We start from the raw sequence: 22,772 nt of genomic DNA on the forward strand, positions 1-22,772 counted from the left end.
TGGAAGGGCCATGAGGAGTCACAGGAGTTGATGAGTTCGGGTATGGAATTGATGAACTTGGATCAGTGGGGCGTGACTCTTTGCCATGTGAAACTTCCTCAACCATAGGTGGGGGAAAAAGAAGGTTCTTTTTGTCTAGGAAGGCTGATTGTTGCTCAGAGAACATGGTGAGCATTAGACCATGTTCCAGAAGAAAAACATGCTGTTTGAGCTCACGAAGGAGCTCAATCACTTCATCATTGGAGGAGGAAGATGCCTTAGTGGCAGACTTCCTGGGATGAATGGGAGTGAGTGCAACAAATGAAAGATCATGTGCAGCCTTAGACCTATGTTCACTAGATGATGCCCCCTTATAAGCCCATAGATTATCCTTAAAGACAAGATTTTTCCTTTCAAAATATCCTTTGGTAAAGGCATAAGAAGATGCTTCTTTGGGACAAACACCTAGAATTGGAACTTTGTAAAACTCAAAAATCTTTTGAAGAAACTTTCCATAAGATAATTTTCTGCGAGAATCAATGGCATAGCGAAATAAAAACTTGCACATGACAAAACCAAAATCAATACAAATTTTTTCTCGAAAACAGTAAAAGAGATACAACTCCATTTTGTTTGCATCAGTTCTATGGCCATCAGTAGGCACAAGCAGGTTTGAAATGATTGAAAAGGCAATTAGATTCACAGGGGCAAGATCATTCAGTTTAGCATCAGCAGGGGAGGAAAAACTTCTTTTAAAATAAGTCAACATTTTAGCCCCATCAAAGTGATTATCAGCAGTAGGGTGCTCTTCATAGGACAAGAAATTTGTAATTTTATCCTTGCATCCCCATTCAATAGTAGTATTTAAAATGTTATTCACAGTTTCAAAATCAAAGACTAAGTCTACCCCATTAACCCTGGACATGATCTCAGTTTCGTCAGTGCCTTTCCTAAGATTGGCAAAGAATTGATACAGCATTTCAAGGTAATAAACATTGGGCATAGAAATGAGATGTGACCATTTCTGGAAAGCAAACAGACTCAGAATGGATTCTAAACCTATGTGACGAAATTCAGAAGAGTTTACAGTGCGTTGAGGGATGACACCTTTCTGGGATATCCAGGAGTGTTTGTCTTTTGCAGCATCATCAAAGAATGTAGGGAGTGGGGTTGATTTTGGAGGCGGTTGAGATGAGATTCCCTGTCCAGATTCAGGCAGAGGGGTGGGTTGTGGTGTAGGCCGTGATATTTGACCCTTTATAGCTCCTCTTTTGAAGCGTTTTGATGAACGTTTGACCGTAGGAAGATCATCATCCTCATCCCTGAGTGGATGCTTGCGTCCGGCAGTAACCTTCCCTCCTCTTAGATTCACCATTGTGCAAAATGTGTGGACTGAAGGATGCAAATGATGCACACAGTAGTATGGAAGTGAATTTCACAGGAATTTTGGGACAAAAAGCCTTGAGCAAGATTTGACAGAGCGGTTATGAGAAAATAGGGTTTTGAGGGAAATTTGAGAATTTGCGAAATGTTATGCGATTCGGTGAAATGATCAGGAAAAATGAATCGCAATCGATCAGGAAAAGTTTTGTTTGAGTCAATTTGGGAATGAGAACATCAGAGTGGTATGAATTTGAGAGTGAGAGATGAGAGAGTTTTCGTCCGAGAGAAAATAGAAGAAGAGTTTGAAGCAAATGAGGAAGAAAGTTGCTTTAAAAAGTTTACCGTTGCACTGTCGGACGGCCGAATGAAGTCGTGCATCCGACAGTTTCGTCCGAACAGGTGCATTCTGGACAGTAGCTGAAGAACATCATCGGACGTCCGTTCATCTTCTTTCGGACGTCCGAAGGCTATGAAAAATTTAAGATGATTTTTCGATTATCCCTAATTTTGATCTTAAATGAATGAACTGATCTAATGGCAAAGATTTTGTAAAAATATCAGCAAATTGATCTTTAAAACAAACATAATTAACACAAATTTCACCTTTTTAAACAAGATCACGAATAAAGTGGTGCTTTATATCTATATGTTTTGTCCTAGAATGCTGAATAGGATTTTTGGTCAAATTTATAGCACTAGTATTATCACAGAATATAGGCATGCAGTCATATAACAATCCAAAATCATTCAAGGTATGCTTCATCCATAAAAGTTGAGCACAACATGCACTAGCGGCAATATATTCCGCTTCGGTTGTAGACAAAGAGATTGCATTTTACTTTTTGCTAAACCAAGAAACTAAGCAATTACCAAGAAAGTGACAAATTCCACTAATACTTTTTCTGTCCACACGACAACCACCAAAATCCGCATCCGAATATCCATATAGAGCAAATTCACTAGATCTAGCATACCAAAGACCATAGTCTAATGTACCTTTCAAATACCTAAAAATTCTTTTAACAGCATTTAAATGTGATTCTTTTGGACAAGATTGAAATCTAGCACACAAGCAAACAGCAAACATAATATCAGGTCTACTTGCGGTTAAATAGAGTAGGCTTCCGATCATACCTCTATAGTGCTTTTCATCCACATGATTACCTTCTTCATCTTTATCAAGTTTTGTAGAAGTGCACATTGGAGTTCCAACTTGCTTTGAGTCCTTCATGCCAAACCTTTTCAGCAATTCCTTGGTATATTTTGCTTGATTTATAAAAATTCCCTCAAGAGCTTGATGTATTTGAAGTCCAAGGAAGAAATTTAATTCTCCCATCATACTCATTTCAAATTCACTTTGCATAGTGGTGGAAAAATCCTTGCATAGATACTCATTAGTAGCACCAAAAATAATATCATCTACATATATTTGCACAATAAGAAGATCATTTAACACTTGCTTAGTAAAAAGTGTGGTGTCCACAATACCTCTTTTGAAACCATTTTCAAACAAGAAACCACTTAATCTTTCATACCAAGCTCTTGGAGCCTGTTTTAAACCATATAATGCTTTAGATAGTTTAAACACATGATTTGGAAATTTTGTATTTTCAAAACTGGGGGGTTGATCCACATATACTTCTTGATCAATAAAACCATTTAAAAAGGCACTTTTAACATCCATTTGAAACAATTTGAAACCTTTGAAGCAAGCAAAAGCAAGAAGCATTCTAATAGCTTCTAATCTAGCTACGGGAGTAAATGTTTCATCAAAATCAATTCCTTCTTCTTGTGCATATCCTTTAGCAACTAATCTGGCTTTATTTCTTACAACAACACCTTTATCATCCAACTTATTTCTGAATATCCATTTCATGCCAATGATAGGTTGATTTTGAGATCTAACAACAAGTGTCCAAACCTTATTTCTCTCAAATTGATTAAGTTCCTCTTGCATTGCTAAAATCCAGTTTTCATCCTTTAAAGCATCATTGATATTTTTGGATTCAAAAAGAGAAACTAAAGCAAAATTGTCTATCAATTTTCTAGATGAGGAACGAGTGTTTACCTTCTCGGATGGATCACCAATTATAAGTTCTTTTGGATGATTTTGGCTGAATTTCCAAGCCTTGGGAAGATCTTTGAATGGATCATCATTTTTGTCCTCATCTTCCCTTTCTTGATCTTCATGAGCATCATTCTCCATTTCCTTTGCTTCTGGTTCAGAATTTCCTCCATCTCCAATTTTTAGCTTTTCCATTCCTTCACGAACACCTACATCATCATCTTCACACGAACTTTTGGAATTATCATCATTAGTTTCATCAAATGTTATGTGTATGGCTTCCTCTATCACAAGAGTTCTTCTATTAAAAACTCTATATCCTCTTTTGTTCTCACAATATCCCAAAAATATTCCTTCATCAGATTTTTTCTCAAACTTACCAAGATGTTTCTTTAAATTTAAAATAAAACATTTACAACCAAAGACTTTGAAATATCCAACCGTAGGTTTCTTATCAAAAATCAGTTCATAAGATGTTTTATTCAAAATGGGTCTTAAAAGGATTCTATTCATCACATAACATGCAGTGTTTACCGCTTCAACCCAAAAGTATTTTGGCAAACTACATTCACTTAACATAGTTCTAGCAGCCTCTTGTAGTGTCCTATTTTTCCTTTCTACAACACCATTTTGTTGTGGAGTTCTTGCAATTGAAAACTCATGTGTTATGCCATTATGATCACAAAATTCTGGAAAACCACAATACTTGAATTCCGTTCCATTATCACTTCTAATTCTAACAATTTTCAAACCAAGCAGATTTTGCACTTTAGCAAACAATGAAGTGAAATTCTTGAAGGCATCATCCTTATGAGTAAGAAATATCATCCAAGTAAATCTAGAATAATCATCCACAATTACAAATCAGTATTTCTTACCTCCCAATCTAGTGATTTGAGTGGTACCAAATAAGTCAGGATGCAAGAGTTCTAAAGGTTTAGAAGTTGATACACACTTTTTTGGTTTAAAAGAAACTTTTGTTTGCTTTCCAAATTGGCATGCATCACAGATTTTATCCTTTTCAAAACTGATTTTTGGCAAGCCTCTAACCAGCTCCTTTTTTGAAATTTCCTTTAGTAAATCCATGTTAAAATGACAAAGTCTCATATGCCACAACCAAGGATCTTCATTTGAAGCTTTAAGACATTTGAAACTAGATGAATCAATTTATCAAGAACCACAATATATATGTCGTTAAACCTCTTACCTTTGAACACAACATTATATTTGGAATCAAGCACAATGCATTCATGCTTTTTAAACAACACATTCAAGTCTTTATCACACAATTGACTAACACTAAGCAAGTTATAACCTAAGTTATCAACTAAGAGCACATTATGAACAAAAGTTTCACCATCCTTACCAACATCACCTATTCCAATTGTCTTAGCTTTCACATCATCTCCAAACGTCACCTTTCCACTTGACTTTGATTTTAGTTTTATGAACAGAGAGGGATCACCGGTCATATGCCTTGAGCAGCCACTATCAATAAATCATTTGGACTTGTTTGAGCCTTTTTCCTGAAAAGAGAAAGTGTTTGGTACCCTTTTTAATTTTTGGGTCCACAATAGTTAGCATTGTGTCTAACTAACCACATGCATCTCATTCTTTTGTTCAGATTTCTTTTCACATAGCAATCTCCTTTCAAATGCCCTTTTTGACAACAAAAACCACACATAATGGAAGAGTCCTTAACATGTAATGGTTTGACATATCTCAATCCACTTCTTCTATATGTTGTGAAACCATGTGCATTTTTGAAATGTGCTAATGTTCTTTGATGAGCAGTATGAAAAGTAGATGACATGTTCTTTTTGAGAAAATCTTGCTTTCTTGCTTTCAAAGTCTCATCCAAGTTGTCCATTTTTTTCTTCAAATCACTATGTCTTTCCTTCAGCATTTCACAAATACTTGTCATTTTATCAAGCTCATTTTGAACATCAAATCCGGCTCTTACAAGACATTCATTGTCAGTCTTTAGTTGTTTATTTTGTTTAAGAAGACTTGCATTTTCATGAATGAGAAAAGCAATTTTCTGTTTGAGCTGCTTGTTTTTATCATAAGATTCTTTCAAGGCATTATGCAGTTTTTTAACAAAGGATTCAAGATTATCATCTTCTTCATCATCACTTTCAGATTGAGAGTGTATGGAAGTTACCTCATTATTTCCAATAGCCATAAAGGCCATTTGAGCTGATTCTTCCTCTTCTTCAACTTTCCCTTCGAAGTTACATTCATTCCAAGTAATCTGGAAGTTGTTGAATCTTGGCTTTCGATCAGCTTTTCCATCTTTCATTTTCTTCATGGGACATTCGTTTGCATAGTGTCTAGGTTATCCACATTCATAGCATTTGTCCACTTGCTTCTTGTTGAATTCTTGTTTTCCTTTGTTCCTTGCATTTGGTGAATAATTTTGAAATTGATTGCTAGGTCCTCCCCTTCTAAACTTCCTTTTATTCAAGATTCTCTTGAAGCCTCTTGTGATGAGAGCAAGATCATTATCATCACCATCCGAGTCTTCATCATCCAAGTGAGTTGGATCATCATCACCTTGAGTAGTCTTTAGAGCAATGTTTCTCTTTGCTCTAGCATCCTCTTCCTCCTGCACTTTGGATTTCAATTTCAACTCATAAGAGGTTAGTGAGTTAATGAGAGATTCAATAGGCACAAAATTTAAATCCTTATCCTCCTCTATTGCAGTTACTTTATTTTCCCATTTTTTGCCCAATGCATTGAGAATTTTCCTATTCTTCTCTCCCAAGGTGTACTCTTTGCCCAACACCTCGAAATTTTTGATCAAGTCATTGAACCTGCAATACATTTTGTCAATATCCTCAAGAGGTTCAATTTTAAATGATTCATACTTTGTGACCAAGATAGCCTTTTTCTGTTCTCTCACGTTGTCACCACCCTCATGGATTTCTCTTAGCTTATCCCACATTTCTTTGGCCGATTTACAGCCTTTTACTCTAATTGATTCATTTGAATCTAAGCCACTATAAAGAACGTTCATGGCCTTGGCATTCAATGTGAGGTTAGTCCTATCTTGAGCATTCATTTCAGCTCTCGTTTTTGGCTGAAGCAAACCTGTATCTGCATCAAGAAAGTTAGCTTCATGCGGTCCTTCACTCACAATAAACCATAACTTAATATCAATAGATTGCAAAAAGATAATCATCCTTTCTTTCCAACTAACATAATTGGAGCCACTGAACATGGGAGGCCTAGTAACAGATTGTCCCTCAACAAACATAGCATGACTGGTTGTCATCTTTACTCCAAGCCGCTTGAGCTTAATCTCTAGGAGACCAAGCTCTGATACCAATTGTAAGGCCCAAAGACAACCTAAGAGGGGGGGTGAATTAGGTTGATTAAAATCTTAATCAAATTTATGCACTTTTTCTTTAATAAAAATTTACCTTCTTTTCTAATAATGATCAACCAAGTAGATTAGAAGAAGAGAGCAATATTGATCAAAAAAACAAGTATAGATAAGTAATGAGAATTTTATTAAACAAAAAGTAAGATAGAATATCAAACCGATTGTCTACCAAGCTTTCCTCAAACTTGAAGACCAATCACTAGGTTGAGCAACTTCTCTTTGATGAAAGATGTTCAACTAGATGTACAATGGAGGGAGCACTTCCTCCTTGCCCTAAGCCTCACTTAGTCAAGCTAAGAAGTTTTATAATCACTCAGATAACCCTCAACAAAGCTACACTAATGAAACTTTCAACTACAAAAGAAATGCTCACAAGAAATTCACACCACTTGGAGAACAAATCTAGCTTTGGAGACTATTTTCTAGCTAAAATATCTCTTGAGAACTTGTAAACAAAGTGTGCAAAAGTTTGTTCTTGGTTCAGAACAGTTTGTATTTAAAGGGAACCAAAAATGGGTTTCATCAATGCATCCAACGGATAGAAGGCAGATGAAGAGTCAGCTAGCCATTGGGGCTGTCGGACGTCCGACAAACAAATCATCGTCCGAACCTTTCGTCCGAAAACAGCCAAGTTGCAGTTCGGACGTCCAATGCGTTTTTATCGTCCGACAGCATCAGCGTCCGATCGTCGTCAGAGAGTTGGCAAGTCTTCTTGGAATTTTTCGGACGTCCGATGCGGTTGATGTGCGTCCGAGGCTTGCGTCCGATGCTTCCGGACGTCCGATGCTTCCATATGAGCATCCGACAGAGCTTTCTTCTTGATCTTTATCCTTTCAGACGTCCGACATGAGTGTCCTGTTTTTGCTTCTTCTTTTGGTTGATTTTCATTTCATGACACATTCGTACCTGATTCTTTGATAGGCAAAAACACTTATATTTGAAAAAAGTTAGATAAACATTTCAAAGTACTTTGTGATCATCAAAACCAAGAATAACAGTATACTACTTAGGTTTAGCACTTTCTTAAATTAGAATTAAATCCCAATTTTCATTGGTGATTCGATATCTTTAGATAATCACAACTAATGGCTAGTTAATCATGATTAGATAAACAAAAGTGCTAAACAACTTGTTCAAAATAATAACCAAGTAAACTTCACAAATAATCATAGAAATTTTATTCATAATTATAGGTATAAACTTTAGAAACACATAATGAACATATAATCCAAACTTGTATAATAACCAAACTTAAAATAAATTATAGAAGATAAAGTGTTGGGAAGGAAGAAAAACCCTTGCCACAAAAGATCCCTCCGTGCCTTCTTCATCTTCCAAATTCTTCCTTCTTTAGTTTTACATAAGAAAGGATGAATTAACTAAATCTAAGTTGTCTTACATTAATCTAAACTAAAGAACTAACAAACTAACTAAGTTCTACATTTTGTGAGATTGTTCTTCCACATTCCCAAAGTTCCTTTGACTCTTGCAACCAATTTGTCGAGAAATTTCTAATTTTGTGGTGATTTTTAAAAAAATTCTACAAAAGGGGCGATTGTGGCGTGGGATTCCGTTGGGGGGTCTTCGCATTCCACGAATGCGAGCTCTGTTGAGCTCGCATTTCACAAATGCGAGCTCTGTTGAGAGCTCGCATTCGTGAAATGCGAGCTCAATAAGTTGAGCTCGCATTTCGCAAATGCGAGCTCAACTTATTGAGCTCCCATTTCATTCGCGAGCTCAAAGACACTATGTATAATTAAATATTTTGGTTTTTTTTGGGAGCGACAGAATTTTTTCAAGAAAATAGTAAGTGCTAAGTGCGAGGTCCTAAATGTTTTTTTAAAAAATTTTTCAAATAGCTCGCATTTGATAAGTTTGACCTCCAAAAATTGTATTTAATTTTTGTGTTAGATTTCGCATTTATAAGTATGACTTTTAGAAAAATAAATTCAAACTTGGTAGAAAAAAAAATTTAAAATGAAATTTACGAGCTCTAAAAAAATGTACAATTAAATGTACTAACTTTTGATCCCTTTTTATGAAATAAATTTATTTATCAAATTCTAATTTTCCTTTGTTATTAATGAATCGTATTTATTTGTTGACACCCATGAATATTAGTTATAAAAATGTAATAATTAATAGTCATTAATATCTATAACAATTTTTTTATTGTAATTTTAGAATTTTCATAACGCAATGCTATTTAAAAAAATTATATAAATCTTGCGTTTTTTACTGTTTACAATTGATGCGAATGTAGATATTTTTAGATGAAAATCACCGGTTACTCAACATTTTACATACTGAAGTTGCTTTTCATACTCTTAATTTAAGTATCGTTTTACGCGAAAGTCGACATTTGTAGATGAAAACTTCCGGTTACTAAGTACAAAAACATTTGGAGTAGAATAACCCTTTTTTATTTTGGTGTATATATACTAAAATTCCCTCTAAGAATAATCATGAGAAAAGTATGACACTTATTGACCATATTAATTTCTTAACTTATAAAATAAGATAAAAAAAAAAGAATTTTCATCAAATGTGCAAAATGTAGGCATAATTTTGTCCACTTTACTAGATATACTTTCCTATAGATGTAAAAATTATAATCACATAAAAATCATTTCCCAAAATTGAATGAGAAAAGAAGTTTCAAAACTATATATATTTATTTCAAAAGGATAAGTGAAAAAAATTTATTTATTTATTATGGTTAATAACATATATATGTATAAGGTTTTGGAAAAATTTTGACAGAGTGTCCCCTTAAAGTGGACTAAAACTCCCTGCCAGCAACCACAAGAAATACAATTTAAGCACAACAATTATATGAAACACAACTAAAACCACAAGTACCACACATATTTCTCCCCCCACACTTAAATTACACATTGTCCTCAATGTGTAGGGAAGAAATGAAACAAAAGAAGAAAAGAAAAGAAAGAAGTTTCCGCCAAGTCAATGGTTGAGATCCTTATCAGCCACTATTCACGAACCACTGCCCAAATACAAGTGCCTACCAAATAAAAAACAGAAAAAATAAAATGAAGTTAAAAAGCTTAAGTTCCACAAGTTAAGATAATTAGGCAAGCAAATCCACCAAATAAAGCTAGCTTCTGCAGTGCGCCATGTCAGTCATCCCCCTCGGCATCATTGTCATCCTCTGCATCACGATTGGGTGGTGGATGAATGCCCAAATGATCTTCAATTCGGCTTAGACGATTCCTAACGTCAGCTAACTGGAAAGCAAAGTTATCGATATGGTCAAAGAGTCGCTGCCAATTAGTCTGCGGTGGAGGAGGAGGTGGTGCTGCAGTAGATGGTCCAACTTCATCCCGACCATGTCTAGCCTTCTGCCTCCGCTCCTGAACAGGGCCTGGAATGCCAATACCAAGGCGGCGAAGAGTAGTGATAGTCATCTCAGCCCGTGGTGGAACAATCTCCCGCCGCATTCCTTCCAACTGGACCTCAAAACGCCGGAAGATTAAAGTCAGTAGACGAGGAAATGATAGTTTGAAACTAGTTGTCTTACGCCTCGCCGTAGACCTAATGTGGCTGATGATGATGTTAGGCAATGAAATTCGAGCATATGGAGATGTCCGGTTATGGAACATGTAATCCAAAAAATAGATATCGCTCTTGCGGACCTCCGTGTGGCCCGTCTTCTTTGGGATGACATTGTGAGCCATCATATAAATGATAAGACGATGACGAGGTTCGAACACATTCGCCACTATGGTCTCCTTCCTTGTAGATCGAAAAGGTTGGTACTCAAGACCAAACCTAGCCATGGCCAACGAGGGATCCCACCTCCTATTCGGGGGAACAAACCCCTTCTTCAAATCTACCGGACGTCCGTCATCCATACACCCCAAAATAGCGGCCAAATCTTGACGTGACAAGGTGATTCGTCTTCCACGCACCCAGGACTCAACTATTTCTCCACTATGGCGCGCCTTACTTTCAATGTTGGCATAAAACTCACGCACCAAGTCGGGGTAGTAATAGTTTGGTAGGACTAGAATCGGAGCCCATCCTAGCTGAGCAAAAGAATCTGAGATGTTGTACATCAACTCAACTGGTGGACTGACGTGCATCTCGAACAAAAACTCCAAATTAGCACGCGCCTCATGCCACTCCTGATTCCGGCGAGTGTTGAACCTAGCACTGTCATATACCGAATTTTCCGCTCCACGGGAGGTGCCCTCACCAGGTCGACGGTTAACTGGTGGAGGAGAAGGTGAATTCTCCTCCTCAGTCACCTCCATCTCCTCATTAACTTCCCTCTCCTCACTACTAGAGGATGAAGTTATCACACGCCTTCCCCTTCCCCTTGGCATAGTACCTAAAAGAAAATGTTGCAATTAACCACATGTATTCTCACACAATTCACAAATAGGGAGTGAATATCCTAAAACGATCCAAATAATCTCCAATTTGTCCCTTCAAGTGATAATTCGTCGATTAAGAAATGTAAAGGTCCGAACAAGACGACCCATAATTCCAGCCAAAAAGAGCTCAAAATGACCAATAAAAACAAGATATGGAATAATTGTAACCCAATTTGTGAAAATAGCAACAAGTATGATTATAAATATTTAGAATTAACAATAATAATATGCTTTTAGGTATGATCATGTTTAGGCAAAAATTAAACCAATTAAGAAACCGAATCAACCAAATTACTCACTATACACAATGCACATGCTAAAATATCATCAACTAACCATTCTTAACCATAATTAATTATCACCAATAGCTCAAAAACATCCTAAATCCAGTTTTCAATTTCCCCCAAATATAGCAATTGTAAATTTTAAATCACTACGAAACCAATAAATTGCTACATTAAAACATATAAACATGCTTAAACAATCTTAACAAGCATGAATAAAATAAAAAATAGCCATAAATATCATCAAATTTTCGAAATTAAAAGATGTCAGATAGCTCAGGATAAAAAATATGACTTTCTAAAATCAAAAGATTTGATGAAGAAACTTACCTCAATCACGTAGAATGAAGTTTGGTGATACTAAAAATGTCAAAAGCCCTATGAAACAACCTCCAATTGACCTCCAATTGAAGAAATTAGAGTTTAAGAACCCTAACTTTGAATCCCTCAAAAACCTGATTTTAGGTGTTTAGCTTGAATTTTAATCGGTTAAAAAGGGTGTATGAAGCTCAAAAGGTGTTGGGTTGATGATTTCTAGCAAGATTATGAAGTAAAAATGAAGATTTGTGAGTTGGGTAGAAAGGGAGAGGAAAAACGCGTCTGCAATTTCATGAGAGGAAGAAGAAAATGAACCGAAATCGCGTTTTTTGGAAGCTATATCTGGACACAGAAAACGCGACTTCTGGAAAACGCGCATTCGAATCGCGTTTCAAAAATCGCGTTTTGTTTACAAATCTTGCGGGAATGAAAACGCGACTTATGGAAAACGCGCCTTCGAATCGCGTTTCAAAAGTCGCGTTTTGTTTACAAATCTTGCGGGAATGAAAACGCGACTGCTGGAAAACGCGCCTTCGAATCGCGTTTCATAAGTCGCGTGTTTTGCACAAATCTTGCGGGAATGAAAACGCGACTGCTGGAAAACGCGCCTTCGAATCGCGTTTCTTAGCGCGTTTTCTTCATTGTCGTTGCAGAATTTGATACGCGTTTTGATGAAAACACGCCTTAGAAGCGCGTTTTCATGCTTGGTGCGTTTTGTTCTGCAATTTTTTGTGCAGAAAATTCAGTTTGCAAAATTACCATTGGTACCCCAATCACTCAAAATGCATCATAGATCATTCGTTTCGAAAATTTATCAATGTGCGCACTTGTCAAATGATAAAAACATGCATTTTACCCCTTTTAGATGGATGAACTACACCTTTAACGCAAATGAAGGGGTTAAGTGGATTGATTACAGTTCGCATTTTTTAACCTCAAATGGTCATTCTTGCCACCAATTGCCAACTCTATACCACAAAAATTTCAAATTAACTAAAACGCTTATGAAACCCACAAAAGCACACCAAATTAACATAAGGTACTAAAACATGAGTTATTCGTGAAATTTCACAATATATACAAAATGTCACCAAAAAAGATGTGGATCCATATGTTAGGTTATTTATACAATAACGATAGTCAAAAGCATGCCATCAATGCTGCCCAAGTTTTCCATGAGTACCACATGTTGTTGGTTTCGGTATTCTTCGACTTCGACGTGGTTGGTTTGGCACTACTGTATGGCCTTGAGTAATATGTGCCAACAGTGTAGCTTGGTGAATTTGAGCGCTTGTACCTTCACCTCCTTGACATTGCCCAGAAGTATGCTGATGTGAGTCCCTATCGGGCGTAAACTCTGGGAAAGTCATAGGGGATACAGAATGTCCAATCGATACACCTCTCTCGTGCATGATTTCTGTCTGAGGTGTGAGAACAGTAGATGCGCCAGCTTGGTCCTCAGTAGCAATCGAACCTCCATGGAATTCAGTTTGTATGGCGGGATCTGGTGATCGGAGTCTACGACGTCGTCCACCGCCATGCTGACTTCTGCGGGTATTTCTAGGAGCTCGCTGCACACGACACGGATCAGCATATAGCGGAATTTCCTGTGGTACGTGTGGAGGGCGAAATGCAAGTCGGCGTGACTCTCCTACATGATGCAAAGATGTGGATGCAAAGTCGCCTAACTCTTGAAAATATCTACTGTGTTGTTCATCACTAACTGCAAGAGAGTCCTGTGCCATGAAATACATGCGAGACATGGCATCGCTCTCGACAAACAAACAAATCGGGGATAAGAAGGAGATACTGTGGTAAGAAACAGTTAAAAAAGCGAGCAAACTCAAAGTGACGAAATTAAAACTGTTGGGCTGGAAATAAACTTACAAGATATTGTGCCCTAGCGCTATCCCCCTGAAAACCCACTGGGAAAGCGGGAAATCGACTTGGATTTGAAATATAAATCACCGTCCGCTCCCGATACCACTGAACATACTCATCCGATGGATATGTAGTATCTTCAATTATAGTGCCATCTTGTACATGCACACGTCGATCAGTCCAAATATCAATGTAGTGTCCATGCGTGGTGCTCCAGTCTTGATTCGCCCTACCACGACGATCCAGAGAATGTAGAGCTGCCTGATTATCTGTCAGCCTCATATCAGGCAGTGACTGATGAAACCCAAATTGCCGCATAACCCGATGAGGGAGGTGCGGCTCAACCACATCCCAGCAAATAAGATACGTTACGGACCTCCAAATGTCCGCACCTGCAGTACAATACGCAGGAAGAGAAGCGAGAACGTCCTCTGAATAGGGCTGCCATACGAACTGAAAAAAATACAATATCATACTTGTTTCATTTTTTCCTTTGTATAATAATAAAACATTTCAATAAGCACTTTGGACACAACATATCAAAAAAGTGCTAGTCGATTGGGTATCGAACAAATTTTTGAATTTATGAAACAAAATTCGACAGAGTCTCCCCTATAATTGGAGGTTAACTCCCTGCCAACAAACTCAATTTCCATTCAAAATTTGCACTCATACAACTTGTGCTTTCAGTTGACAAGCACTATTATGACAAGACGACTGGCACAACTTATCACATTCATTAATATAGTCAAGACATATGTACAATACCTCTTCAGGACGCAGGCCTGTCAACTGATCTCGGAAAGCAGGCACAACATGCCTAACAACTCTGTGTACGTCCAAGTCATTATTCCACCTATATTTAATAAAATAGGAACCTGTTTAGAACAAATTTATGTTGTTTGCAATACAAGTGTCACCAAAAAAGTAGTATCGGCGAATTTATGTTTGCATCACCTAGCTCCATATGGACCAGGGTAATGCTCCAACGGCGCGATTCGGTCCGGACGCATGGTTGGTATATGTTCCCAAATCCAGAGCTGTTAGAAAATTAGAATCAAAGTTAAAATTGCACTTGTTAATATGACCAAATCACAAAACATATTATTATTGGACGGGTATCGAAACTACCTGTAACAAAACTAATGGACCGGCAATAGCCGATTTGGCAGGATTCGTAGCATCACAAAGTGACCGATAAAGAGTCGCCAAACACGCACTACCCCAACTATATTGCCCAACAGTTTCCAAGTCCCGCAGTAATGGAAGATACAACAAAGGGACTTTGTTGCCGGACTTATCGGACAATAAATGTCCACCTAATATCAGTAAGAGGTAGATGCGCGCACGCTGCCTACATTCGACATCTGAAGCATCGGGTGGCAATTCTGTGTCTAAAGCTCTTGCTAAACATCCCAATTTTAGTCTCTGTCCATCAAAGTATCCAACTGCAGGAGAAAATCCAATGAGCTCCTCACAAATGGCTCCCCACTCCTGAATGCTGCGGTATGTGTCTATCCCTGTAACCGGTGGACCATCGATGTGCAACCCCCACAACACCTCTACATCCTGCAATGTCACGGTGGCCTCTCCAACCGGTAAATGAAATGTATGCGTCTCGGGCCGCCATCTCTCGACCAAACTTGTGATCAAAGAATGATCAACCATCTGATATCCACTCTCAAGCACCCCCTCAAATCCAGCCAAGGCAATATAACGACAAACCCGATCAGGAATAGGCGTATGCTCCCAAAATCCTCTGTCACACCGCCTGACATCTAACTGATTGCCCTCAATATGTCCGTAAAAAATAGAATGTGCCCGGTGTGGAGTTCCCGCCGATATAATGTCGTGCACGTATGGTCCTGGATGTAGGCCGGGAGGGACAGGAGTGTCGGCCATAGTGTCAACTGAATATCTGCATCGATTAAATATTGGTAATTACGTATAGTACTTTCCAATAGTTTGTGTATACAATTTTGACCGAACAATCGCGTCGCAAGACTTTTTTTTATCGGGGAAAATGTTGACCATATATCCCTTATAAATCGACAAAAACTCCATGGCAATCAGTTATATTTTTTGCAGAAAATTCGTTATCCCTCTATGTATTCATATACTGCAATTATCTATTTGTAGTCATATGTCAAAAGTTTTACAGAAAATTTGACTAAAATCTCCCCTATAAAGCGGCCATAACTCCCTGTCAATCAAACATCAAAATACCATACCACGCAAATGCACGAGCATTAACACATATAACACACCATCCGAGGATTCCTGGACACAAATATGTCAACAGGCGTATGGAAAGGGGATGTAGCTATAAATGATAAAACTGTTGGATCACATCAAGAACAAATGAACTAGCACCCTACGTCTAGCTGGATCACATCAAGACCTATAATTCGGACAATTTCTCCTATTGTGACCCGTCTGATGACAATTTCGACATCTTCTTGGTTCGTCTGGATCCCTCTCATCCATCTCATTCCGAATTCTGCTAGCTCGAACCCGCCCTGCCCGACGTGCAACAAACTTACTCCTGTCTGCATGCAACTCCCATCCAGGATGGAGCCAAGTATCTTGATGCGGCAGTGGGTTAAACTTCCCTGAATACTGCACGGCCCACCTCGTGGTGGTAAATTGCTGATCCACAAGCAACCCCGGATTGTCACCTCTATTCCTGCACACCGCCAAAGCGTGTGAACAAGGAAGCCTGTAATGCTGCCACTTACCACAAGAGCACGCCTTATCAAAAAACCTGACGGTTTGCGTATTGCCTCCTTTACCATCGACACGTCGGCCTGTGATAACCTTGTATACGCCCGATGGACCATCGAATTCAACGACTCTGTGGGCGCCCGCCTTCTTCTCAGCATTCCTAAACCGACGCCATATCTTTGGGGGAAAAGGATTGCGACAGTGTGAGGCATCTTCCCTTCTCGTCTGGAATAACGCAACTGTCCGATGGAATGTCATGTCAATGCATGCACGAATTGGCAAATGGCGCGCCCCGCGCAAGACATTATTATAACTTTCGGATATGTTGGTAGTTAGAATACCCCAACGATGGCCATCGTCGTGTGTTAGGCACCACTTTTCTGGACTAATGGCAGACAGATAATTCCAAACATCTGGAAACATGCTTCGTAACTCTCTTCTAAACATCCGCCACTTGCGCAATTGTCTTGCCCGTCCCATTGCCCAACACAACTTTCTAAGGTGTAAACCTTTGAAGTGTGTCATCAAATTACTCCTAACATGTCGCAGGCAAAACCTATGGTAGGCCAAAGGTTCGGCCCAATAGTCAAAGTGTGTCATGGTATAGATTATACCATTGTGGCGATCGGAAATGACACAAACAGGATGGCGATCAAGTGCCACATTATATCTTAATTGTTCCATGAACCACGACCAACTGGAAATCGTCTCCTCATCAACTATGGCATAAGCAAGTGGCAGAACCTGGTTGTTCGCATCTTGAGTGACTGCAACAAGGAGTTTGCCTTTGTATTCACCACGCAAATGAGTGCCATCAACACAAATAACTGGCCTGCACATGTGGAATGCTTCAATAGCCGGTCCAAAGGCCCAGAATACATACTTAAAAGTCTTAATTCGATCCGAACTATCCGAATGATGCGACCACTCCACCACGGTGCCTGAATTGGATTGAGACATGGCATCGAGATACTGTGGTAGTTCGGCAAAATTCTGTTCCCAAGATCCAAACACAAGCTCAATTGCTTTACGTCTGGCATACCAGGCTTTTTTGTAAGACACATCAACCTTCAAGTTCTCTTTAACGAAACTTAGTATGTTCTTTACCTTTAATCCAGGATCATCTTCAATGGTACGGAGTATGTGCCTTGAAATAACGGAAGCCGTCAGGCTTGTAGTGTTATTTCTAATCATGTCGCCTAAACAGTTATGGTCATTGACCCATTTTGTAATTTGCCACATTCCATGAGTCCTTTTCTTTACGGCTCTAACACACCAGTCGCATGGTGGATACGACGGCGCGGTTGAAGTGGAACGAGTTCTTTCAATTGATGATTTGCATTTAGCAAACCATGTGTTACTCTTACTCTCAATAACTCTGAACTCCCTATTGTGATTGATGGACCACATCCTAACTGCCCGGCTGAGCTGCTCCTTACTCTCAAACCTCATATGCAGACGTATATTATTATTCTCCTCGCTGAATGTAACAATACGCTCCAATCCATCATCCTCTTCGATATCAGCATCATCTATGCTCCCAAGATCGGAGAAAAATGTCATTCCTCTTGGAACATAACTGGAGTTGCCAGCTGTGCTGTTACGTCTGATATCTCCGCATTCTGTGTTGGCAACCCGATACCCAACAAAGGGTTGTTGGGTATCGAAGTTTACTCTTAAACCGCCACCTTCATGCTCATCATCCGAGTCACTACCAGACACATCTTCCGACTCCGACTCTTGAACTTCTTCTGCATCAACTTCCGGATCATCTTCAGCTGAACTTCGACAACCTTGCCCAGGATTAGTCTCGAAATACTGTGGAGAAATATGGCATGATGGCCCTGGATCTCCAAAACTTGGAATCGAATCCAGGCCATGAAAATATTCCTGGGAACCCATGGACCCTGATGTGAGCCTTGGTTCTAATAAATCCATAGATCGATCATCATGCATATAGTGAGATGCCGATGAAGTCTCTGGAATGACTGAACTAGAACCGAAGTTAAACTTTGTTGGATCCATGAATGCATGTACAAGCGACATCATTGGACCAACATTAGCTATTGGTCCACTGAATACGCTATTAACTACAGGCATTTGAACGATTCCTTCCTTCTCGATATAAATCTCCGCCATGTATGAAACTCTTTCGATCCAAAGATCGTACATTACATCAAGAGTTTCATCATCCACCACTGCCGAAACAGTATATTTGGAACTCTCCAACGGCTGACGAAGAAACAATTTCAGCTTAAACATCCCTTTATCGACCCCCATATAGTGATAAATCCTGTCAACCAATTCCCCGTATCCAATTCTATGCCTCAAAGTGAATGTCCGGTTGGAAGTACGAGGCAAATAACAAACAAAGTCACCCTCGTAATGTATTTCTCCTCCCCAGTATAGGTTTACCCGGAGAGGTCTGTCTACAGACATCTCTGTAAAATGAATCCCTATTTTGGGGACAATAAATTAGAATTAGTAGTCCAAGAGTCCAAACAAATGAAAGAGGGTGGACTCTAGGTCGAAATTGGCACTATTAAATAGACTCATTTCGATTCCAGATGTTTATCGAAAAATTAAAAACAAGTATGAAATATGCTATAAATAACGATATGAATAGCCTAAAACTCCCAAACAAATTTTTAAAAAATTTGGATACCGAATCTCCCCTAAAAATTTGGATAAATCTCTCTTTTTGACCAATCCACAAAATAGACTATAACTCCCTGACAACCAATCCAAATAGGGAGTAGTATGAAGTTGTAATGCCACCAATTGCCACACTACATATTATCAAGAGACCCTATAATTTTCAAAATACAAGTATAAGAAAAGTAAGGGAAGTTATATGTATTTGGCCTCCACAGTGACACCGCATAACAAGATCCACATTCACAATGATGTGATATTCTACCAATAGACCTGACAAAATTAATGTTTTTAACTATAGTAGATTTTGCCAGTTTTTTAGGATTATAGATATTGCCAATTACAAAAAATACTACAAAGTTGGTCATTGACTTTAAATCCGTCAATTCGCCTTAAAAGAAATCCGTATTTCATAGTCTAACGCCCTTTTCTATTCAAAGAAAATTTAACAAACTATACTATTTGAATTCGACGGCAAAGCAAAAATAGTTGTAATATAAAATAAGTTACGTAACTACTTGTATCAAATCCGAATGTAGCAAACTTCTGTGGGTTAAATTCTAGAGGTACCAAACACAACCTCCGAAGCTTGTATCCCAACCTTGTTGTATCACGATGAAGAAATAATTTACAACCAAAAATCATTTAAATATATAGAAGTTGCAACATGTATTTGTAATAGACATTTGACCTCACAAAGAAAGATCTCCAAAAATTTCGACAGAGTCTCCCCTATAAATGGGCTAAAACTCCCTGTCAAACAATCCACATTACTGTCATTTCAAATTGCACAAGACGTATTAAAGTACTTTAAATCCATCAATTCGCCTTCAAATAAATCCGTATTTCATATTCTAACGCCCTTTTCTACTAAAAGAAAATTTAACAAACTATACTATTTCAATTCGACGGCAAAGATCCAATAGTTGTAATATAAAATAAATTACCTAATGACTTGTATCAAATTCGAATGTATCCAACTTCTGTGGCTTGGATTCTAGAGGTACCAAACACAACCTCCCAAGCTTGTATCCCAACCTTGTTGTACCTAGATGAAGACATAATTTATAACCAAAAATCACTTACAAATATAGAAGTTGCAACATGTATTTGTAATAGTCAATTGCCCTCACAAAGAAATATCTACAAAAATTTCGACAGAGTCTCCCATATAAATGGGCTAAAACTCACTGTCAAACAATCCAAATATCCATGAAATTGAAAAACTCCAATCTATAAACTACATACTATCAATAAAATTTCTAAACTCCAATTGCAAAACATATAATGTCCAATGTAGATAGTGATTCGACCAAAAATAACTGCTACGAAATAGAATTTAAAAACAAAAACTGAAAAGTGGGTACTTGGCACCCAAATTTGGTACATAACCCTTGCCCCCACATTGAGTATTAGAGACTTTGTCTACTATGTGCTTAGCATTCTAGACAATTATTTTGTACATAAAAATAGTCATAGATGATTAATTATTATTATTTTAAATTACACAAGACATATTATTTTGGTGTATAATTATTGTAATTATTATCATTTCAAATTATACAGGGCGTTTTAAAGTACTAATTATTGTAAATGGCTTTGATAACTACATTAGTGAAAAATAAGTATGTGTCAAATATATTTATATACACTTGTTAAAGTACGACAATTGTGTCTAAATGTATATAAAAATTAATTAAATGGCATGCTAAGACTATTAAAGCAATGGAAATGCATCCAACAGAACTTCAAAAAACGCGCATCAAATTTTGAGTCACGCTAACATATATTGTAATTTTAGCAAATTTTATTTTTCCATTTTAGTTCAAGGCCCTTATTTTTCTAAAATCTTCTCTTGCTTTTCATACTCTAATGTACGATTTACGCATAGCTGTCCTAGAGAAATTCGTTTCTCATTTGCATCAGTGGGTTAATTCCCTTAATTAGAACCCATTTTCTATTTTAAATGGAACTTGCCCCTTTTTTCCTGGGTTTTTGTTTTATCTTCTCCAACACAAAAAAATAGACTTTTTTTAAAACGTTATTTCAAGTTCGTCCAATGTTAGAACATTTAGTCATTTCCTATGCCTTATCGGAAAAAGAAAATGAACAACAACCCGTTCGTAGTACCACTACCTCTCTATCCGCCGTAGATAATAAAATGAGACTACAACCCACATCAAATTTAGAGTTAGATGTACAGAAAAGAAATTTATCCTAAATTTCTTTCTAATTTTAAAAAATTTTAAAAAGTAGTTGAAACCATTAAATGGACTTTTTCCTTAAAAAAACGGTTTTAGCTTTAAACTATTTTGCAATATTTGTCAAAAAAACTACTTCCTTATTTTTTGACAAAAGTGTCTACACGGGCACAATTACCTCAACCTAAACTGAATTGGAAACAGCAAAATTGCAAGAATTCAAACAATGTAACGTGTATCAACAAATCCACCACAAAAACTAAAAAAATAAGCACAACCCACATCAAATTTAAACCCAAATTTCACAACAAATCTGAACTTGCCTTTGGATTCAAATATTCAAGTATTAATTAAACTTAAAATGTGAGGCATTGCAAATGGAAAGAGCTCACTGTTTGGCACTTGAAGTGGGAAGTGGGACGGCAATGCTGGCAAATGTTGAGTACGGCAATGGGGCGGCAGTGGGTGGGCAAAGTCGCAAATGGGTCGGCAATCTGTGGGTGCAGAAGCTCCGATAATCGGCTGCAATCTTGATGCCTTGCTTCAGCGAGGCAGAAACTTCTGATTTGCGTGGCAGAAACTTCAGATTTGCGTGGCTTCCGGCGGAGCAAAACAGAGATGGTGGCGCCGTTCCTCCTATTTTTGCCGTCCGGCGTTAATAGCAGCACAAAATAGGACACATGGTGGCCAGCTCTTTGGATGCTCCGATGTGCAGAACCCAACTCACTTTTTTTCAATTGATTTGGCAGCTATGGCGGGAGTTTGCTGGCCGGCTCCGTTTTGCTGTGAACAACTGAGTAGCAATTGTTTTGACTGAGGGAATTGTTTTGACTGAGGGGAAATGTTTGTGGTCACTGCCTTACTGAGCTCGCGGGAAGCACAAGTGAGCTCGCATTCGCGAAATGCGAGCTCAAGTGAGCTCGCATTTCGCGAATGCGAAGACCCTATTTCAAGAACAAAACTCAAAAACCACCCCACTTGTAGAATACTTTTTTTTTTTCGCCATAAACTAAGAATTCTCCCGCAGGAGGTCTCGTTAGCTTTCTGTGGAGTACGATCATCTTCCAAGCTCACGGGTTCCACATATTTGGTGTTAAGATCTTCAAGGTAACCCTTTCTTTCCATTTTCCTTCATCTACACACACTCAGATTTACATGCTACGGTGTTGGGTTTCTGGTTTCATGGTTCTGTATTTTCTTCCTTCGGTGTTTTCTTTTTCATGCGTTGTTGGCTCAGATCTTTGCCCTATCCCATTGCATCTGGGTCTTGTGTTATTGTGGATCATGAGACCCTTTTTGTGTAGAAACTATCCCATGTTTCTTTTAGTTGGCAACAAACCCATTCCATTTGTAAAAAGCTTCATGAACGAATCTGGTTTTGCAAGCTTTTCCTCCAACCCAGATTTTCTTTCTTTTGTGTGTCTAGTATTGCATCTGGATGATGAGTTTAGGGGTTTTCTATAAGTTTTATCTGATGAATCTGTGGGGCGTTGATGT

At 38.1% G+C, this 22,772-nt stretch overlaps 1 protein-coding gene across 2 annotated transcripts; it reads right to left on the bottom strand.

The window, feature by feature from the left end:
- Nucleotides 1–12,843: 12,843 nt before the first annotated feature.
- LOC140015716 (serine/threonine-protein phosphatase 7 long form homolog) lies at nucleotides 12,844–22,112 on the bottom strand. Of its 2 annotated transcripts, XM_072068530.1 has the most exons (7): nucleotides 21,668–22,112; nucleotides 20,022–20,122; nucleotides 14,827–15,613; nucleotides 14,653–14,735; nucleotides 14,464–14,551; nucleotides 13,702–14,148; nucleotides 12,844–13,586 (listed from the first exon to the last, which is right to left on the bottom strand). In XM_072068530.1, the coding sequence occupies exons 3-7, from the start codon at nucleotides 15,595–15,597 to the stop codon at nucleotides 12,969–12,971; spliced, it is 2,007 nt and encodes a 668-aa protein (XP_071924631.1). In that variant the 5' UTR covers nucleotides 15,598–15,613; nucleotides 20,022–20,122; nucleotides 21,668–22,112; the 3' UTR covers nucleotides 12,844–12,968. The 2 variants fall into 2 exon arrangements, with proteins under 2 accessions (XP_071924631.1, XP_071924632.1); XM_072068531.1 differs by lacking the exons at nucleotides 20,022–20,122; nucleotides 21,668–22,112 and having other exon boundaries at nucleotides 14,827–16,363.
- Between the last annotated feature and the right edge of the window lie 660 nt (nucleotides 22,113–22,772).

The sequence above is a fragment of the Coffea arabica genome, chromosome 10c (genome assembly GCF_036785885.1).
Source record: "Coffea arabica cultivar ET-39 chromosome 10c, Coffea Arabica ET-39 HiFi, whole genome shotgun sequence".
Lineage (NCBI taxonomy): Eukaryota > Viridiplantae > Streptophyta > Magnoliopsida > Gentianales > Rubiaceae > Coffea > Coffea arabica.

Excerpts from the sequence above, each read along its gene's own strand:
- LOC140015716 (XM_072068530.1), bottom strand. The coding sequence starts at position 15,597 with ATGGCCGACACTCCTGTCCCTCCCGGCCTACATCCAGGACCATACGTG. Across the intron at positions 14,149-14,463 it reads CAGGCCTGCGTCCTGAAGAG|TTCGTATGGCAGCCCTATTC; the intron begins GTATTGTACATA and ends TATTTTTTTCAG. Across the intron at positions 13,587-13,701 it reads GCGCTAGGGCACAATATCTT|AGCGATGCCATGTCTCGCAT; the intron begins GTAAGTTTATTT and ends TTGTTTGTCGAG.